At 53.6% G+C, this 15,743-nt stretch overlaps 1 protein-coding gene across 1 annotated transcript in view; it reads right to left on the bottom strand.

The window, feature by feature from the left end:
• BCAS4 (breast carcinoma amplified sequence 4) overlaps positions 1–15,743 on the bottom strand; it is a 49,542-nt gene that overhangs the window by 21,266 nt on the left and 12,533 nt on the right. The window contains exons 2-3 of the mRNA XM_069496140.1: positions 14,064–14,135; positions 4,714–4,815 (exon numbers count right to left, since the gene is read on the bottom strand). Coding sequence (XP_069352241.1) covers positions 4,714–4,815; positions 14,064–14,135 — 174 coding nt within the window. The remainder of the gene's footprint in view (positions 1–4,713; positions 4,816–14,063; positions 14,136–15,743) is intronic.

Below are 15,743 nucleotides of genomic sequence, written 5' to 3'. Positions count from 1 at the left end.
GCCTGCGCCGACTCTGGGAGACAGAGCCCCCGGCCACCGGCCACCGCTCAGACGGGCCGGGGAGGCCACGGGAGGGAGAGGGGACGGAAAGAGGGCCCCGCGTGACCTCAACCACCCGACGGCAGGGTGCTGGCAGTACAGGGGATGTGTCTACACTTCTCCCTTCAACGAAAACGTTCTACTTTTATAATCGGCTGTGGGGGGGGGGGGGGTAGGGGGGAAGCCCCTTTGTTTAAAAATCTATTTGTAAGTACTGAGGAATTAGAACCCTTCTGCCAGAGACCCCGCTTCCGAGCAGGGCCCTGTCCAGAAAGGGGTGCCAACGCCTGGCACCGAGGGACACAGACTGCAAACCCAGCCCTGGCACTTCCCACCTGTGCGATTTGGGGCAAATCGCTTCTCTCCGGCCTCCCTTGCTCTTTCTGTAAGACGGGATTAGGAACAGGACCCCCTCCTGGGTCACTGCGGCGTAGAGCACCTACAGTCCCTGCCTCTAGTAAATACGCAGTAAATGTTCATTCTCATTAATAAAAGGGATAAAGGGTTGAGTTCTGGCTTGAGAGGTCACCTCGAGGCCAGGCTCCCACCGGGCAGGTCACGCTGATTCTGAGGACAGGTGGTCTCGCGCTCCATGGAAGCCACTGACACTTTAGCCACCGTGGGACCCTCAGCCAGCAGGGCAGAGTGGTGACCATAGCCCCAGACAGATTCTGCCTCTCTCAGCCTGTGGACGCCAACTACAACCTCAGGAAGAGCCTGGCCCCGCTGAGCGCCTCCCGCGTACCAGGTGCCAGCCTAACTCATGGACCCCTCACGGCGACTCCGGGAGGAGCGGCACGCCCGCAGCCGACACAGGAGGAGGCTGGCCCTGAGAGGCCGAGTGAGTTGCCGCAGGGGCAGATCTGAGCCTCGCTCTCTGGCTCTGGAATCCACCTGCCCCATACAAGGTTAGGTTTTCATCGGCTCCAAGTGCTGCAGATTTTATGACACACACTTGAACTAGTGGGAAGTACATAATCTCCCACTTGCCTCCAAATCCACGATCTTCTTGGACTAACTTGGTTTTTCCTCCTTTTAATAGAAACCCAGTTACGAGGAAATCTCCTCTCTCTACTCTAAGGAAAGCAACAGCACAGGGCTGTTGATACAAGGTGAGTGCCACTCAGCCTTTCCGCTGGTGAGGCTCTAGGGCAGAGTGGGGACTGTGGCAGACTGGAGATTCACACCCCATGGAAGGGGACAGTTGACTCTCAGCTCCAGCTGTCCCCAGAAAGGAATGAGAAGGACTGCCTTGGCCTTCTAACACCTGGCCCTCTAGCAGTCCCAGTTTCTGTTGGCATCCGAGTTTGCATCCTCCATCAAAAACTCACAGTCACTGCTGGTGGGAGTGGAAAATGGTGTAGTTGCTTTGGAAAACAGTTCGGAACTTCCTAAAAAGAGTTACCCTATGACCAACCAAACTCATTCCTAGGCATTTACCCAAAAGAAATGAAAACATATGTCCACGTAAAAACTAGCACACGGATGTTCACAGCAGCATCATTCAGGATGGCCAAAAAGTAGAAACAAACCAAATGTCTACCAACTGAGGGATGGACAAATAAAATACGGTACATCCATGTAATGGAATATCATTCAGCCAGAAGGAGGAATGAAATACTGACACACACTGCAACACGGATAAACCTTGAAAACATTATGCAGAGTGAAAGCCAGACACAAAAGGCCACATACGGTATGATTATGAAACATCTAGAACAGGCAAATTCCCAGAGACAGAAAGTAAATAGATGAGCGGTTGCCAGGGCCCGGGGTGGGGAATGATTCCTAATGAGCATGAAGTTTCTTTTGGGAAAATGTTCTGGAATGAGGTAGTGGTGATGGTTGTACAACCTTGTAAATACACCCAAAGCCTCCAAATGGTACATTTTAAGGATAATCAATTTGGACATTGGTGGGGGGAGATTATAACAGCTGTAATCCCTCCGATGGACCCTGTCATTCTCAGAACAGGGCCCAAACTCCACACCTTGTCCCTGTATTGTCAGCTACACCCACAGTTCCAGGCTCATCTCTGACCTTGAGTTCTGCCTGCCCCCCAAGTGCCCGAGAAGCTCGCCCTTTCCTGCCTCTGGGCCTTTGCACATGCTGTTCCTGCCCCCCACCCCCCCCCCCCAGTCTCCTGGCTGTACCCAGGAACCCGCCCTGGCAGAGCTCTGGCCAGGCCCCTTCTGCGTGTGTCTGAGCAGCGGGCCTACCTCCCCCAGCCTGCGTCCCTGTCCCGCGCTCCTCACGGGCCACTCGTGGGACCAGGCATCTCCATGCAGCTGTGTTTCCCACACCCATCTCAGGGTCGCCCAAAGTTCAGCAAACGTTTGTTGAATATGACAAAGTTTGGGTGCGAGAACCTCACTAGTGTGGGGTAACGGGGCTCAGCACTTGCTGTGGCGTCACACACCGGGAAGAGGCAGCGCCAGGGCTGGGACCCAGGCCGTGTGACTCCAGGGTAGTGCTTCCCAAACAGGGGCGACGTGTCCCCCAGGGGGCACCTGGCTACCCCTGGAGACATGTTTGGCTGTCACGCCGGGGAGTGTGGGGGGAGGGGTGCTGGCGGTACCCTGTGGGCCGAGGCCAGAGTTGCCGCTAAGTGTCCCACCATGCCCAGGACAGCCTCTCCACAGGAAGCTTTCCAGCCCAAAGTGTCAACAGCGCTGCGGCGGAGCCCACGCTGGAGCCGGCACTCCTAACCACTAGGCCGTACTGTCTCCCCGGCGGCTTCCGGCTCCTCGGGATAAGGGCCAAATCCCTGACCTTGGACGGCAAGGCCAGGACAGCCCAGCTCTGCGGCCAGTGCCTCCAGCCACACTCGGGTCCGAGTCCCCTTCGGCCCCGCAATCCGGCCTCCCAGGATTCTTCCAGTGTCCCGGTCTCCTCCCAGACAGCAGAGCCAAGATCCTTCCTTCCAGGGGCCTCTGCCTGGGCCGCACCCCTCCCCCGCCCCCGCCCTGCCCCCAGCACATCCCTTCCCTGCACCCTCCAGGGGCCCGCAGACCCCGTCCCCCAGCCACAGACCCCGCCCCCAGCCGCAGACCCCGCTCCCCAGCCGCAGACCCCGCCCCCAGCCGCTGCTTCCTTCACCACGCTAGCCTAAGGAGCCAAGTCCTTGGCCACCGTGGTAGCAGAGCCATGGCTCCCAAGGATGTTCACGGCCTCATCCCGGATGGTGTGAACGTGTGACCTTCCCAGAGACTCAGCAGGTGTGATTAAGTTCAGGATCTTAAAGGGAGACTACCTGGATTATCCAGGGGGCCCAACGTCACCACTAGGGTCCTTACAAGGGGAGGCCGGGGGGCCAGACCAGCAGATGCCCGGAAGACGCTACGCTGCCGGCTTTGAAGAGGGGGACGCAGGCGGCCTCGGCACTGGCGAAGGCGAGGAAATGGATTCTCCCCGAGTCCAAGGGAACCAACTGCCAACACGTTGGTTTGGGCCCCGTAGGCACATTTTGAGTCTCTGACCTCCAGAGCTGCAAGCTCACGAATGCATGTGGTTTAACGCCGCTACATCTGTGGTGATTTGTGACACTGGAAGCCAATATGGTCATTCTTCACTGAGTGTCGCCCTGGCCCTTGGTCAGTGACAGGGGACAGAATGCCCAGAAAGGAACTGGGCATGACAGCTGGGCCCAGGCAAGGCGAGAACCAGGCTACACATTTTCACGTTCTCGTTCCTCTTTCAAATGTGTGGAATCAAATTCAAATGAATCAGCTATTCCAAGGGCAAAGTTTTAATTATATTCCTGCTTCATTCTCTGCTGACAAGAATGTTAATTCTCTGCTAACTCAGTGCCGACTGCCACGCTTGTCCCCTCCCCTCTGCAGCTCCGAGGGCCCACAGCCCCTCTGGCCGGGCGACCCCTCCACAGCCACGAGCTCCTCCCGGCCCTTCCCTGTGCGGGGGACCCAGATCGCAAGCCCACAGCCAGGCCGTGGCTGAGCTCCAGCAGACGTGAGCTGGAGCCCAGCGTCCCGTAACTAGTGGTGTGACCCTGAAGAAGTGGCTTATGTTGTGGAGCACATGCTCCTCGTCAGGGAGCTGGGGACCCACTTGGCAGGGCAGCAAAGAGGAAATGAGACGCTGGGCCTCTCAGCCCCGGCAAGGAAGGGACAGGTGAGCTAGGCCAGCAGACAGACAATAGGGCCGGGTGGGGTCTGTGGAGAACCAGAGAGCCAGTGCCCTTCTGCGGGGAAGCTGCCACAGGCTCTCCCCATTCTTGCAGGAATGTGGCCCAGCGGCTAGAAATGTTCCATCTCTCAATCTGGGTCATCTTTACACAGGCATTGATACCTGTAAACGTTCACTGAAATGTACACTTAAGATGTGTGCACTTATGTATTTATACCTTGAAAAATAAACACATTAACGTGTTCAAAGAAATGTAGGCCCAGAGTATTGAAGCTTCTGAATTTTCAAAAGACCTTAAAATTCAGATTTTTATATAAAGCACCCTGATTTTAAATGTCGGAAACAAATTCTTGTCATTTTTTTAAAAAATAGCATATGCGTGCAGCCCCCCTCTTTCATCGCAAACCCCCTCTGTGGGGCCCAACACCTGACGCTCTCAAGGCCAGACCTGTGTCTTCGAAGAGAAGGTGACACCCAGATCAAGTCTGCGGGTCTCACAAAGAAACTGCGTTATTATCCTGGGCGTACCTCTAGCCGGTCCACTTTGGCGTAGATGCCACGCATTTCTGTCACTTTGGCCTTAAGAAGTGGGATGTTTTCCTCCAAGATCTGTGAAGTATCGCTCCTGATCTGCAAGGAACAAAACAGCTCATCAGGCGCCCTGCCCTGTTACCGCGTTCTCCTGCCTGTCTTGGGGGCTGGCCAGCATCCGGGCTGACCCCGCTGATGGCTAAGATGCCAGGTGGTGTCCTGCTCAAGGACAGGCCCAGGAACAACCCAGAGCCCCAGGTGGAAACCAAACCCATTGCCTCTTGGCACCCAGACCCACCCGGGTATTACCAATATTTATTGACCCACAAATTAATCGTTCCCCCACCCAAAGAACCAGCAGCGGGTCCCAAACTGAACATTTTCAACCACTAAACCACTAAACTGGAGCAAATGGAAAGCAGCAAAATCTCTTCTCCAAACCAAACTGCTAGGTCCTGTTTTTGTTGCACAGGAATTAATAATGTTAACAAGTCGATAATTATCATTAATGTTCATTAATGTTAATGAAAACCACGATTTTCACATGCAAGCACTGTGCTAAGTACTTCCTTGCACCATCTAATTTTCATTTTCTTCTGCTAACAAGGACCCCAAAAGTGACTGTGAACGTCAGGAAGCCACATCTTTCCCTGGATCGCTGAGTTTAGACACTGACACCTCTGTTTTCCTTCAGAGCCTAAGGACCCAGCCTAACCCTCCTGTGTGTGTGTGTGTGTGTGTGTGTGTGTGAGAAAGAGAGATGCCATTTGCATGTTATCACACCCTCGCTGTGCAGAAGGGCAGTATACACGCTGCTCTCAAATTCTGGGGAGCATCCGAATCCCCTGGGAGAAGCCTGTCACACGCTGACTCCCGGGCCCCTCTGACTCTGGTCCTGTTTGTCTGGGAATCTGTGTTTTCGGCCAAGGCTCCGAGCAGCACGAGTGGGGATCTGGGAACCACAGTTACAGGGACACCAGTGGGCACAGCAGGAGCTGGACTCAGGAGTCAGACTAGAGTGTAAATTTAGGTCTGCCCACCATGCGCTGTGTGACCTTGGGCAAGTCACCACACCTCTCTGAGCCCTCCTTTGCTTATCTGGACAGTGATGCAATGATGGGGTCGTTCCTTCGTTGGAATGCTGTGAGGGTGAAGGGTTTAGCAGAGCGCTGGCAGCTCCTGACAGGTCCCAGTGACTCCCACCCTCCTGGCATCCACGCCTTTGGGTGCGCTCCCCTCCCCAAGACTGCGAGCTGGACCTAATGACTCGCTTCTAATGAAGGAGTCAGCCACAGGGATAAGATGTCACTTCCAAGAGTAGGTGACACAAGGCTGTCACCGGCATCTTGCTAGTGTCCTCCCTCTGCTGGCTCACTCATGCACACTGTCTCCCTTCTCCCTGGCCCTCTCCGTTGCCTGCTTTGCTGAAGCCGGGCGCCATGCTGGAGGAACTGAGGGCGGCCTCCAGCCAACAGCCCACGGGGAACTGAATCCCGCCCACGACCACTGATCTTCCCTGGAGGCGGCTCATGCCCCAGTCGGGCCTGTGAGGACAGCAGCCTGCGAGAGACCCCGAGCCAGAGGGCCTAGCGCAGCTGCACCAGAATAAACATTGTTTTAAGCCATAATTGAAATAATTTTTATGTAGCAATGGATAATACGGAATGACAACTCAGTACAAAATGTTTATTTTTAAAACATTTTTGAAAACTGTACCTGTTTTTCTTCCTCTTGCTGCCTAAGTATGTAAGACTTCTTGTGGTTCTCATGGACACCTGCTCCCCCCGCCATTCAGACGACACCCCCCTGGCCAGGTGTCTCAGAATCCTCGTCACAGGCTCTCTCGAGACCCTCACCCCACTGCCCTGCTCGTCCAAAACCAAACTCCTCCATGTCTCCCTCTACCCCCACCCCTCCCTGGACCCCTCCCCTGGTCAAGGTGCCACCAGCTCCCAGGGCACCTGGCTCCAAGTCCAGTGTCCTCAGGGACACTCTTTCCTCATGTCCTGATCCCCCAAGGTCAAACATTGGCCCTGAGAGGTGGCATCTGGTGTCAGGCTGCCTGGCCTCAGTCCCTGTCCAACCCTTCTTCACCACAACCCCGGGCAAGTCCCCTAGCCTCCCTGTGCCTCAGTTTCCTCATCTGTAAAATGGGGATGCACAGTAGTGCTTGACTCACAAGGACTTCAAGGGGATTAAATAAGACCATCTGTGTCTGAATGTGGCCCACGGATGCCCCTCATGTGGCCCCCAAAGTGTTTGACTTAATTTCCAACTTTATAATTCCAGTGGGGCTCCTAGGAGAAATGGCTGCTTCCAGGGCTAGGACAGGGAATATATAAGAGAGCCTGGAGCATCCTGTGGGACCAGAAAGGAAGTATCCAAAAAATTAAGGATGGGGCGTGTCAGAGGGGAGCAGGAGCCAACCCAGAAGAGTGAAATGGCCAAAGCTGGAAGAATTTGAGCAGCAAAATAAGTAACGTAGGACTGGATTATAACCCAAGGTATAAAATAAACATACTCATGTCTGATGAGCGCACATAGTTGACTGGGGTATAGAGAGGGGGAAACGGCAACATTCCAGTGGAGAACCTGGCAGAGACCACCCGCCGCAAGCGATGGAGGTTCCCATCCGCAGTGATGCCCGGGGGCACTGGGGACCCGCGCACAGGGCGTGATGAGAAGGCCCCTCCTCTGTGCCATTCTTTCCATAAACCCGTAACTCCCGTCTAACTACAAGAAAAACAGCAGAAAAACCCAAATCGAGGGACCCTCTGCAAAACCCCTGACCAGCACTCCTTGAAACTGTCAAAGTCACGAAAAGCAAGGAAAGACCGATATTGTCACAGATCAGAGGAACCTAAAGAGACATAACAACTTGGTGCAATGCGGCATCTGAGACTGGAACCTGGAACAAAAAGAGGACATTCCCGGGAAACCAGTGAAATCAAAATAAAGTGCAGAGCATAGTGAATAGCAACGTCCCAACGTCAGCTTCTTACTTCTGACAAATGTACCGTGTGACGTGAGATGTTCAAGAGGGAGGTACGTGGGAACTCTGCAAACTATCTTTACAATTTTTCCATAAATCTAAAACTATTCCAAAATAAAATACATAAATATGGTTTTAAAAATTCAAGTAATTCGGTCTGGATTTACAGCTAGTCTTAACAGTAACTCTGGCAGCACTGGGCTTGCGACCCCCAGACATCAAAGGCTGGGGCTGCTCCCTCTGGGAGGGCCTGAGCTCGCCTGCTGCCATAGTCCCCACCCCTCCCTAGTGCCCCTTCCCTGCCCCCTTCTCTCATGGCCACACCCTGTCTCCAACGTTTGTCACCAGCGATGGGGAAAGTCCTCTGTACCCTCCCTGTCTTTCCCCCAGGCCGAATGTCTAGAGAGAAGCCCATCCCTTCAGCCCGGAGAAAGCACCTAATACGACACAAAGCAGATAACTAACCCCATGGCAAGGCCTAAACACTGCACAGCAAATGCAAATCTTTCCTTTCTGTTAATTTCTAAAGAAAGGGGAGGAGGGAGTAAGAATGCGGGATTGGTCTTAGCAACCTTACAGGGGTGAAGGAGAAGGAGCCCTCCCGCCTCCCTCTAAATCTCAAGGTACTGGAGGACACAGAGGGCGTGGGCTGAGGGAGGGCCCTTCCCTGAAGCGGCTTCTCCAGCGCTGAAACTGTCGGCCGTCAGGGGCTGTCTACACCTGCAGAGGCAGGCAGGTACCCAGGGTGGGGGCAGGGGAGGGCAAGCCCAGGGGGCTGAGCGACCCCGGCCCTCACCCTTGTTCCCACCATGGGCTGGGAACTGTAAGAGGAAACTTCAGGGTGATTCAACGCAGGCCAGTCACGAAGGGCATGACACCAACAGACCGCACCCGACGCTTTCGCCACGTGCTGGGACAGACCCTGTGAAGCAACAACTATTTCCTCTTCAGCCTTATTTTAACGGTGAGAAAACCAAGGCTCAGAGACTAAATGAGCTGGCCCAAGGTCGCAAAGCTGGAAGGCGAGGGAAGGAGGATTCCAATCACGGTTGGTCTGGGGCCACCCCCAACCCCAGAGGTCCACAGACATTATTCTATCGGGCCCAGGCAGCGTCAGCCTGGTCTTGTCTAAAAAACAAACAAAGCACAAGAAAATGCCAAAATGTCAAACTCAGGATATTTCTCTTAGAAACCCAGATTTCTGGCTTCTTGTGAAAAATCAGGAGATCTGACCATACTGAGCCAAGACCCAGCCACACTGAGCCCACATTTCGCATGACAACAACCGGCTGGAGCCGGTGACAGCTGCCCCCTTTGATAGCCCCAGTCCCCACCACTCCCTAGAGTCTCCCCAACATGGACTTCGTGGCTAGTCAGAGCACTTTTCTTCTTATACGGGGGTCAAGAGGAAAGTGACACATTTCTCACACCCAACTCGCTTCACATGGTCACATCACGGGCATGTGACTCTGCACGCCTTTGAGCTCCACTCTGAGAAGAGCGAAGAGCTGTCAGTGAAAGATCAACGCTCTTGAGCCTCTGCCAGGACCAATCCGAACAGGTTTATGAGCCTGAGCCCCGGGATCCCCAGCCCACGCTCCCACCTCCCCAGAGCTGGTCTCAGGGGCCCAGAAGTCTGGGCGGCAGGTGCTGAGGTCATCACAGAGCAAGGACGGCTGTCCAGGATGATTCAGGGCCCCCAGGAAGGAGACCGAATGCACTTGACCCAGAACACACACCCGTGCCAAATGCAGCTGCTGGGCCCAGGCCAGCAGGAATGTTCTCCGTCTATGTGAGCAAAGGAAGAGTCTGCTCCCTGGCGGAAGGTGGGCCTGAGGCCACTGGGGTCTCAGAGGAACTGGACAAGCTGCCCAGAGCCCAGAGGGCTGAGCGGGAAGTCCTCACAAATCCAGTTACTGCGGTAACATCACCAGTGCCCCGGCCCTCTGGCTTTGATAATGACGATGATGACATTAGTAGCTACCATTTATTGGTCCTGTAATACATAGCAGGCACTGTGCTCGGCAATTACTTTTAATTGAGTCTAAATGACATGCAGTGAGGTCCAAAGTGGACAGCTTGACAAGTTTGCACAGATGTTAGCATCTGTGTCACCACTGCCCAGACCGCGACACAGAACATTCCATCACCCTATTAGGCTCCCTCATGCCTCCCCCCTGTTGCAAGCACCCTCCCAAAGCCGACCACTGCCTGATTTCTACCCGCGCATCAGTTTTGCCTATTTCTGAACTTCAGACTGACGAAATCACACAGGGCGTATTCTCTGCCTGGCTTCTCACTCAACATCACGTTTGTGCGACGCATCTCTGCTGCTGGGTATAGCAGCCATTCGTTTTCATCACTGTGTTGTATTCCAATATGGAACAAGCAACAATTTATTCACCTATTGCACTGCGGGTGGACATGTGGGTTGTTTCCAGCTTGGGGCATGATGAACAAGGCTGCTAGGAACACTTGGGTATGAGTCTTTGTGTAGACGCTTGTTTTCGTTTCTCTTTGGTAATGACCTAGGATTAGAATTGCTGGGATACAGGTTAAATGTCTGTTTACAAGAAACCGCCAAATGGTTTTCCAAACTGGCCGTATCTTTTTGTATTTCTGCTGGCAACGTATGAGTGTTTCAGTTGCTCTACATCCTTGCCGACACTTGGTATTTTGGTGGTTTTTAATTCCAGCCATTCCAGTGGGTATAAAGCAGATACCCTGCTTCGTCTATTCCTCACAATAACTTTTGGAGATGGATATCATTTGTTTTTTCTTTTTTTTTTTTTTAATTTTTTGCAGAGACAGGGGTCTCGCTATTTTGCCCAGGCTGGTCTCGAATTCCTGACCTCAAGCAGTCCTCCCGCCTCGGCCTCCCAAAGTGCTGAGATTACAGGTGTGAGCCACCGTGCTTGGCTAGATGGATACCATCTGTAGTGGGTTATGTTCCTCCCACGAAGAGGTGGGGGGTCCATGTCCTCCTCCCTTGATTAGGAGCGGGTTGTGTGACTGCTCTGACTAGTAAACTACGACAGAAGCGCCACTGTGCCTAATTCCAAAGCCAGGCCTCAGGAGACCTGGCAGCTTCCACTTCCTGCCTATTGTAACGACTGCTCCAGGGAGGCCAGACGGCCATGCTATGAGGAAGCACAAGCCAGCCCCGCAGAGAGGCTGCATGGAGGAAAGTCACGCCAACCAGTCCCCAGCTAGACCAGCCGTCCCAGCCCAGGTGCCAGACAAGTGATGAAGGAGCCAACTCGAAATCCCCATCCCCGCAGGTGACATGTGGCTCAGAAGAGCTGTCCCCCCTGTGCCCTGCTTTAGCACACAGAATAAACTGGCTGTTTTACACCACTAAGTTTTGGGGTAGTTTGATGCAGCAACAGATCATCAGAACCACGATCTCCATTTACGGAGAAGATGAAGATTCAGAGAGGTAAAGTGATGAGCCCAAGTCCCCACAGCAGGAAGACGCAGAGTCTGAAGTGCCAACAATTGGCATTATATCGAGGGTCAAAAGAGGTCCCAGCACAGAGTAGTGAATTTCCATCACAGCGAGTGATCAAGGACAAGCTGGTGGAGGAATTAATACATCAGACAGGAAGCTGGACTTTGATTTCTAACAGGCTGATTGTATCAGAAAGGAAGTGGCTTCTCTCTAAATCATGCAGCATAGAGTCTGGCTTCTCTCAGACCTCTAAATTGATCAGTGTCTCTGAAGGCTGAGGCAGGGGCCCAAGGGGCAGTGGTCCATGGTGTGACATCGCCTGCCCCCTACCTTAGATTTTCAAGCAGCTCTAAAGAGCAAAGGAGGTGCCACGCTAGGACTGGTAACCAGACGCCTCTCTCTGCAGCCGTGTGCCCGTGACGCAAGGGCACTGGCATAGCAGGCCAAGCACCAACCATTGGGGGCGGGGCAGAGGATTTCTATAAGGTAAATGTCATCGGCACAGAGCGCAGCTGCCAGGGGCTGCAAACTCAAATGCCTGCAGGGGCCCCAGCAGCATCACACGTTTGCAGTGCAGGCTGGGTACATCATGTCAACGTAGACACGTGGAAAGATCTCCGCTTCTGCAAGGAAGCACGCTCTCTTCCGCTTCTTAGAACGTGGGACCCTCCTGGTCTAGCTTTATCTTCCCACTTTGGGTAGGGTCACAAGTACAGGGAAACGTAATCCATCAAAAACACGTGAGCACGCGGTGGCTGTGGAGTCGGGGAGGCTCCCCAGGCAGCAGCGCGGCTCTGACAAGCGGGAGAGCCACACCTGCGGTGCACAGCGGGCAGCCGCTTGCGTGCCACGTGCCTTGGCGATGCGTGCCAGGTGGGAGTAAGCACCCCGGGGGGCCGCATCTTCGCTTTTCTGAGAAAAGCCAGAAATCCAGATTTTTTGCATGAAATTCTAAAAATGTCAGCAGCTAATGCTTGTGTTCTCTGCTGGTTTTCTCCAGAAACATATCTGCAGGCAGGACTGGGCCCATGGGTCACTTGTGCGTGGCCTCAGAATCAAAATCTTTGCAGAGAACATCTCCAGGCTCCGAGTTTGGAAGACCTTGCCGACGCTGCCTGCAATCTTGGGCCTCCTGGAGACACAGACACCTACGTCCACCGGGAAAGCCACGACGGCTTTCCAGGGCTGGGTGGAACGGGCCTCTCTCCGCCTGCCCAAGCGGACGCCTGCCCCGAGCTCTCCTCTCAGGCTAGGTGGAGGGTCTCCCTGCACAGAACACAGGGATGATGACGTGGGACTTGGGAACAAAAGTGTCCCTGGAGCCTCCGTCCACAGCGTCTTCCAGACTTGCCTTCCCTGCCTGTGGCCAGCATTCTCCACACAGTGACAGCCACACCACGTCCCTGGCCTTCCTGCCTTTGCACAGGCTGGTCCCTCTGCCTGGACGCCCTCTCGCCCCGTCTGTTGAATTCTTTCCATTCTTCCTTCAAGCCCCAAATTCATCACCACCTGTTCTGCGAAGCCTTCCCGAGTTCCCAGGCAGGATCTAACGCACCCGGAACACACCTTCACAACGGCGACTGGTACCCAAAGCGGTCTCCCCCAGTAGCCTGGGGCTCGGTGGGGACAAAGACAGATCGGAGTCTCTCTGCAGCCTCCAGCTCACCATGGGGCCTCTTCATGAGAAGAGGTTTGGTGACGAGGAAAGGACTACCCAGGCCGTTAAAAGCCTGTCTTGTTACCGAGCTCCCACCTGAACCCACAGCTGAACTTTAAAAAGAGGAAAAAAACACATTGGTCCTCTTGGGAATGTGTCTGTCTCACTGACTGCTGTGCCCCGGAGTGTGGCCCGGGATGGGCACTCAAGTGTCTGTGGAATACACAGGGGTAACAAACACAGCGCCTGCTCTATTGTGCTGTTTGCACAGAGCCTGGCACAAGGCAGGCGCTCGATGACCGTCTGGGGCCACTGTTACTCCCTTGGACTCTCACAAATGCCCCTCAGGCATAGGACACTGTTCTTCGCAGGGGTATCAATCTACGCCACTGGGCCCTGGCGACCAGGCTTCCTCTGCGCTGGGGAGAGGCAGGCCTGGTCGCTGCGTGGAGCTCTATCCTTGGGGCCTCCTGGCAGAAGCCTCAAACCTGGGTTGCTGGTTTGCCTCTAATAAGCTTGGGAACGTCTAGAAAATTCCATCACTGCTCCTAGGGGCTCCACACCTGGTTGGCAACAGCCCTGGAGACATGAGGATCTAGAGGCGACTTCTTAGAGAATTTGGAGTAGAGACTTTGTCTTTCGGGCCTAAGGCATTGTCTTCCATCTTCTTCCCCACCCGGCCTAGGGGATTTGAGCCAACAAAACAGGGTAGGAGGCAAAAGCTGAGAGAACAAAAGGATTCAGGAAGGAACTTGATGCCCAACCCCTCCGCGAGCTGCGGCCCGGACAAGAGGCTCCTCCTAGGCCTCGCAGGCCTGAAGCCATTTCCTGGCTGTCTCCATGTTTGCACTGCGAACTGCGCAGAGCCGAGGCAAGTTAAATATAGTCTCAGCATCCCCACCGAACGGCTCCCCGCATCGGTGCCCGAGAGTGCCACCTTGTGGCCCGCTCCTGGCTCCTCTGCGGAATAAAACCACCTCAGGGGAAGGACGAGATCAAGATGGCTGCCTCAGGAAGCGCTTGGGGTTGAGAGAGCGAGCGTGTGTGTGTGAGACGGAGAGTGTGAGGGAGAAGGTGAGAGAGAGAGAGAGTGTTAGAGAGAGTGTGTGTGGCTTTCCTCTCACCGCTGGCCGCTGCCCCATTCCTTCTGGTTGCTAAATCACCACCAACATGGCGTCCCCACAAAACTCCATCAGGCCCTGAAGTCGGGCCTTGGCCTAGTCCACGCCTCCCGGGCAGGCGCTCACCATGTCAGTCAGGCTGCAAAATTCCTCCAGCCTCAGGAGCATCCCCTCGATGGTCTCCTCCACCTCCTTCGCCTGAAAGAGAGACAATATCCTGGAGATTAGCAAGTGGTTTCCAGGGAGACAAACACCCTTCATTTTTTTTTTTTTTTTAAAGCAAACTAAGTCTTAGGATTATGTGCCCAGTTCCTTCTAGACCCCGTTCCGCAGCCTGGTCGGAAATAGCAATACGCTGGAGCAGTGCTGACGCCCACCCATGGAGGACTGGTTAAAGCCAAGGCAGAGGAGCCGCTCTACGCAGCTCTCAGAAGAGACGAGATCAATAAATGCTAACTGGAAATAACAAAGCTACCCTTGTCCTCCCCACTGTACAGATGAGCAAACTGAGGCTCAGAGAGGTCAAGTAAGCTGCTCGAGGTCACAGAGCTAACAAGGGATGGGGCGAGGATTCTAACGTAGGCTGGAGTCCACGGCCTCAGAGCCTGCTCTGATAAACTCCACAGCGTGCCCTGAGCAGCACCTGGCGGGGAAAAGAAAGGTGCCGAAGGTGCTAGTTACAAATCTGTCTTTGTAACCACACACAAAAATGTACACGGTTCAACAGAGAATGGCCCAGAATGATATGTGCCTAACTGTTAACAGGTAAGGGACATGCTTTTTTTTTTTTTTTTTTTAAGAGATGGGGTCTCACTATGATGCCCAGGCTGGGCTCAAACAATCCTCCTGTCTCAGCCTCCCGAGTAGCTGAATTGTAGGTGTGAGCCACTGTGCCTGGTGAGACATGCTTATACTAAAAAATTATTTGTTGTTTACCTGAAATTCAAATTTAACTAGGCATGCTATAGTTTCTTTGGAAACCCTATTAATAGTGCTTTCGTCGCCCTGGGGAGTAGGGATGGGGAATGCGCTCTGACAATGGGGACTTAAATGTTTTATGTTATTTGAAGGGTCCAGCACTCAAAAGACCAGGCCAGGCAGTGACATAAATGAGTGAAACAGGTCATCGGAGCTTGTGGTCATCTGAGAGGTGCCTGTCTAGTTCCAGAGCCGCTAGCCACTAGCCGCCATCAGTAAACACCGGCCCAGGGCTGCTGGATCTTTCCATCTTCCAAGAGGAGTCAGAAATTCTAATTTGATGGGAAATGCCCCAATTTTTAAATATTGGCACACATTCAAAAAAGAAAATCTTTGCCACTCCACAGGCCAAGCCAGTTGTGAACATTCAGCGGGCCTGCCGGGGTACAAGCCCCACTTTATTCACTTGTGTAAAAATCAGTTTGAGCTTTTTCCCCCCTTCGAGTATGTACTCCTTTCATGACTTATAAAATACCAGTTTTTGTTGTTGCTGTTGTAATTACCAGGCATCCAGAAATAAAGTTCACCCAGAACATGAACCACTTTCTCTGGCTTACCAGGCCACGTGGTTCTGCTCCAAGGAGGGGTGGCCTCGTCCCCACCCCCCGCACCTGAAGACTCCCTCACCACCCACTTGTCCCCAGAGAAATGTTTATACAGCGCCAGTGCCTGCTGCTTCCAGCATGAGCCGTCGATACCACAACAAAATAAACGACTGCACAAAAAAAAAAAAACCCACACCATCTTTCGGGCTGGAGTATAAATAGCACCAAGTTGCAATTTTAAACTCTGGAACCTTCATCTCACAGCTGGGACTATTTCTGCACC

This window comes from Eulemur rufifrons, chromosome 20 (genome assembly GCF_041146395.1).
Source record: "Eulemur rufifrons isolate Redbay chromosome 20, OSU_ERuf_1, whole genome shotgun sequence".
Classification (NCBI taxonomy): Eukaryota; Metazoa; Chordata; class Mammalia; order Primates; family Lemuridae; genus Eulemur; species Eulemur rufifrons.
This window is presented reverse-complemented; position numbering and strand designations above follow the sequence as displayed.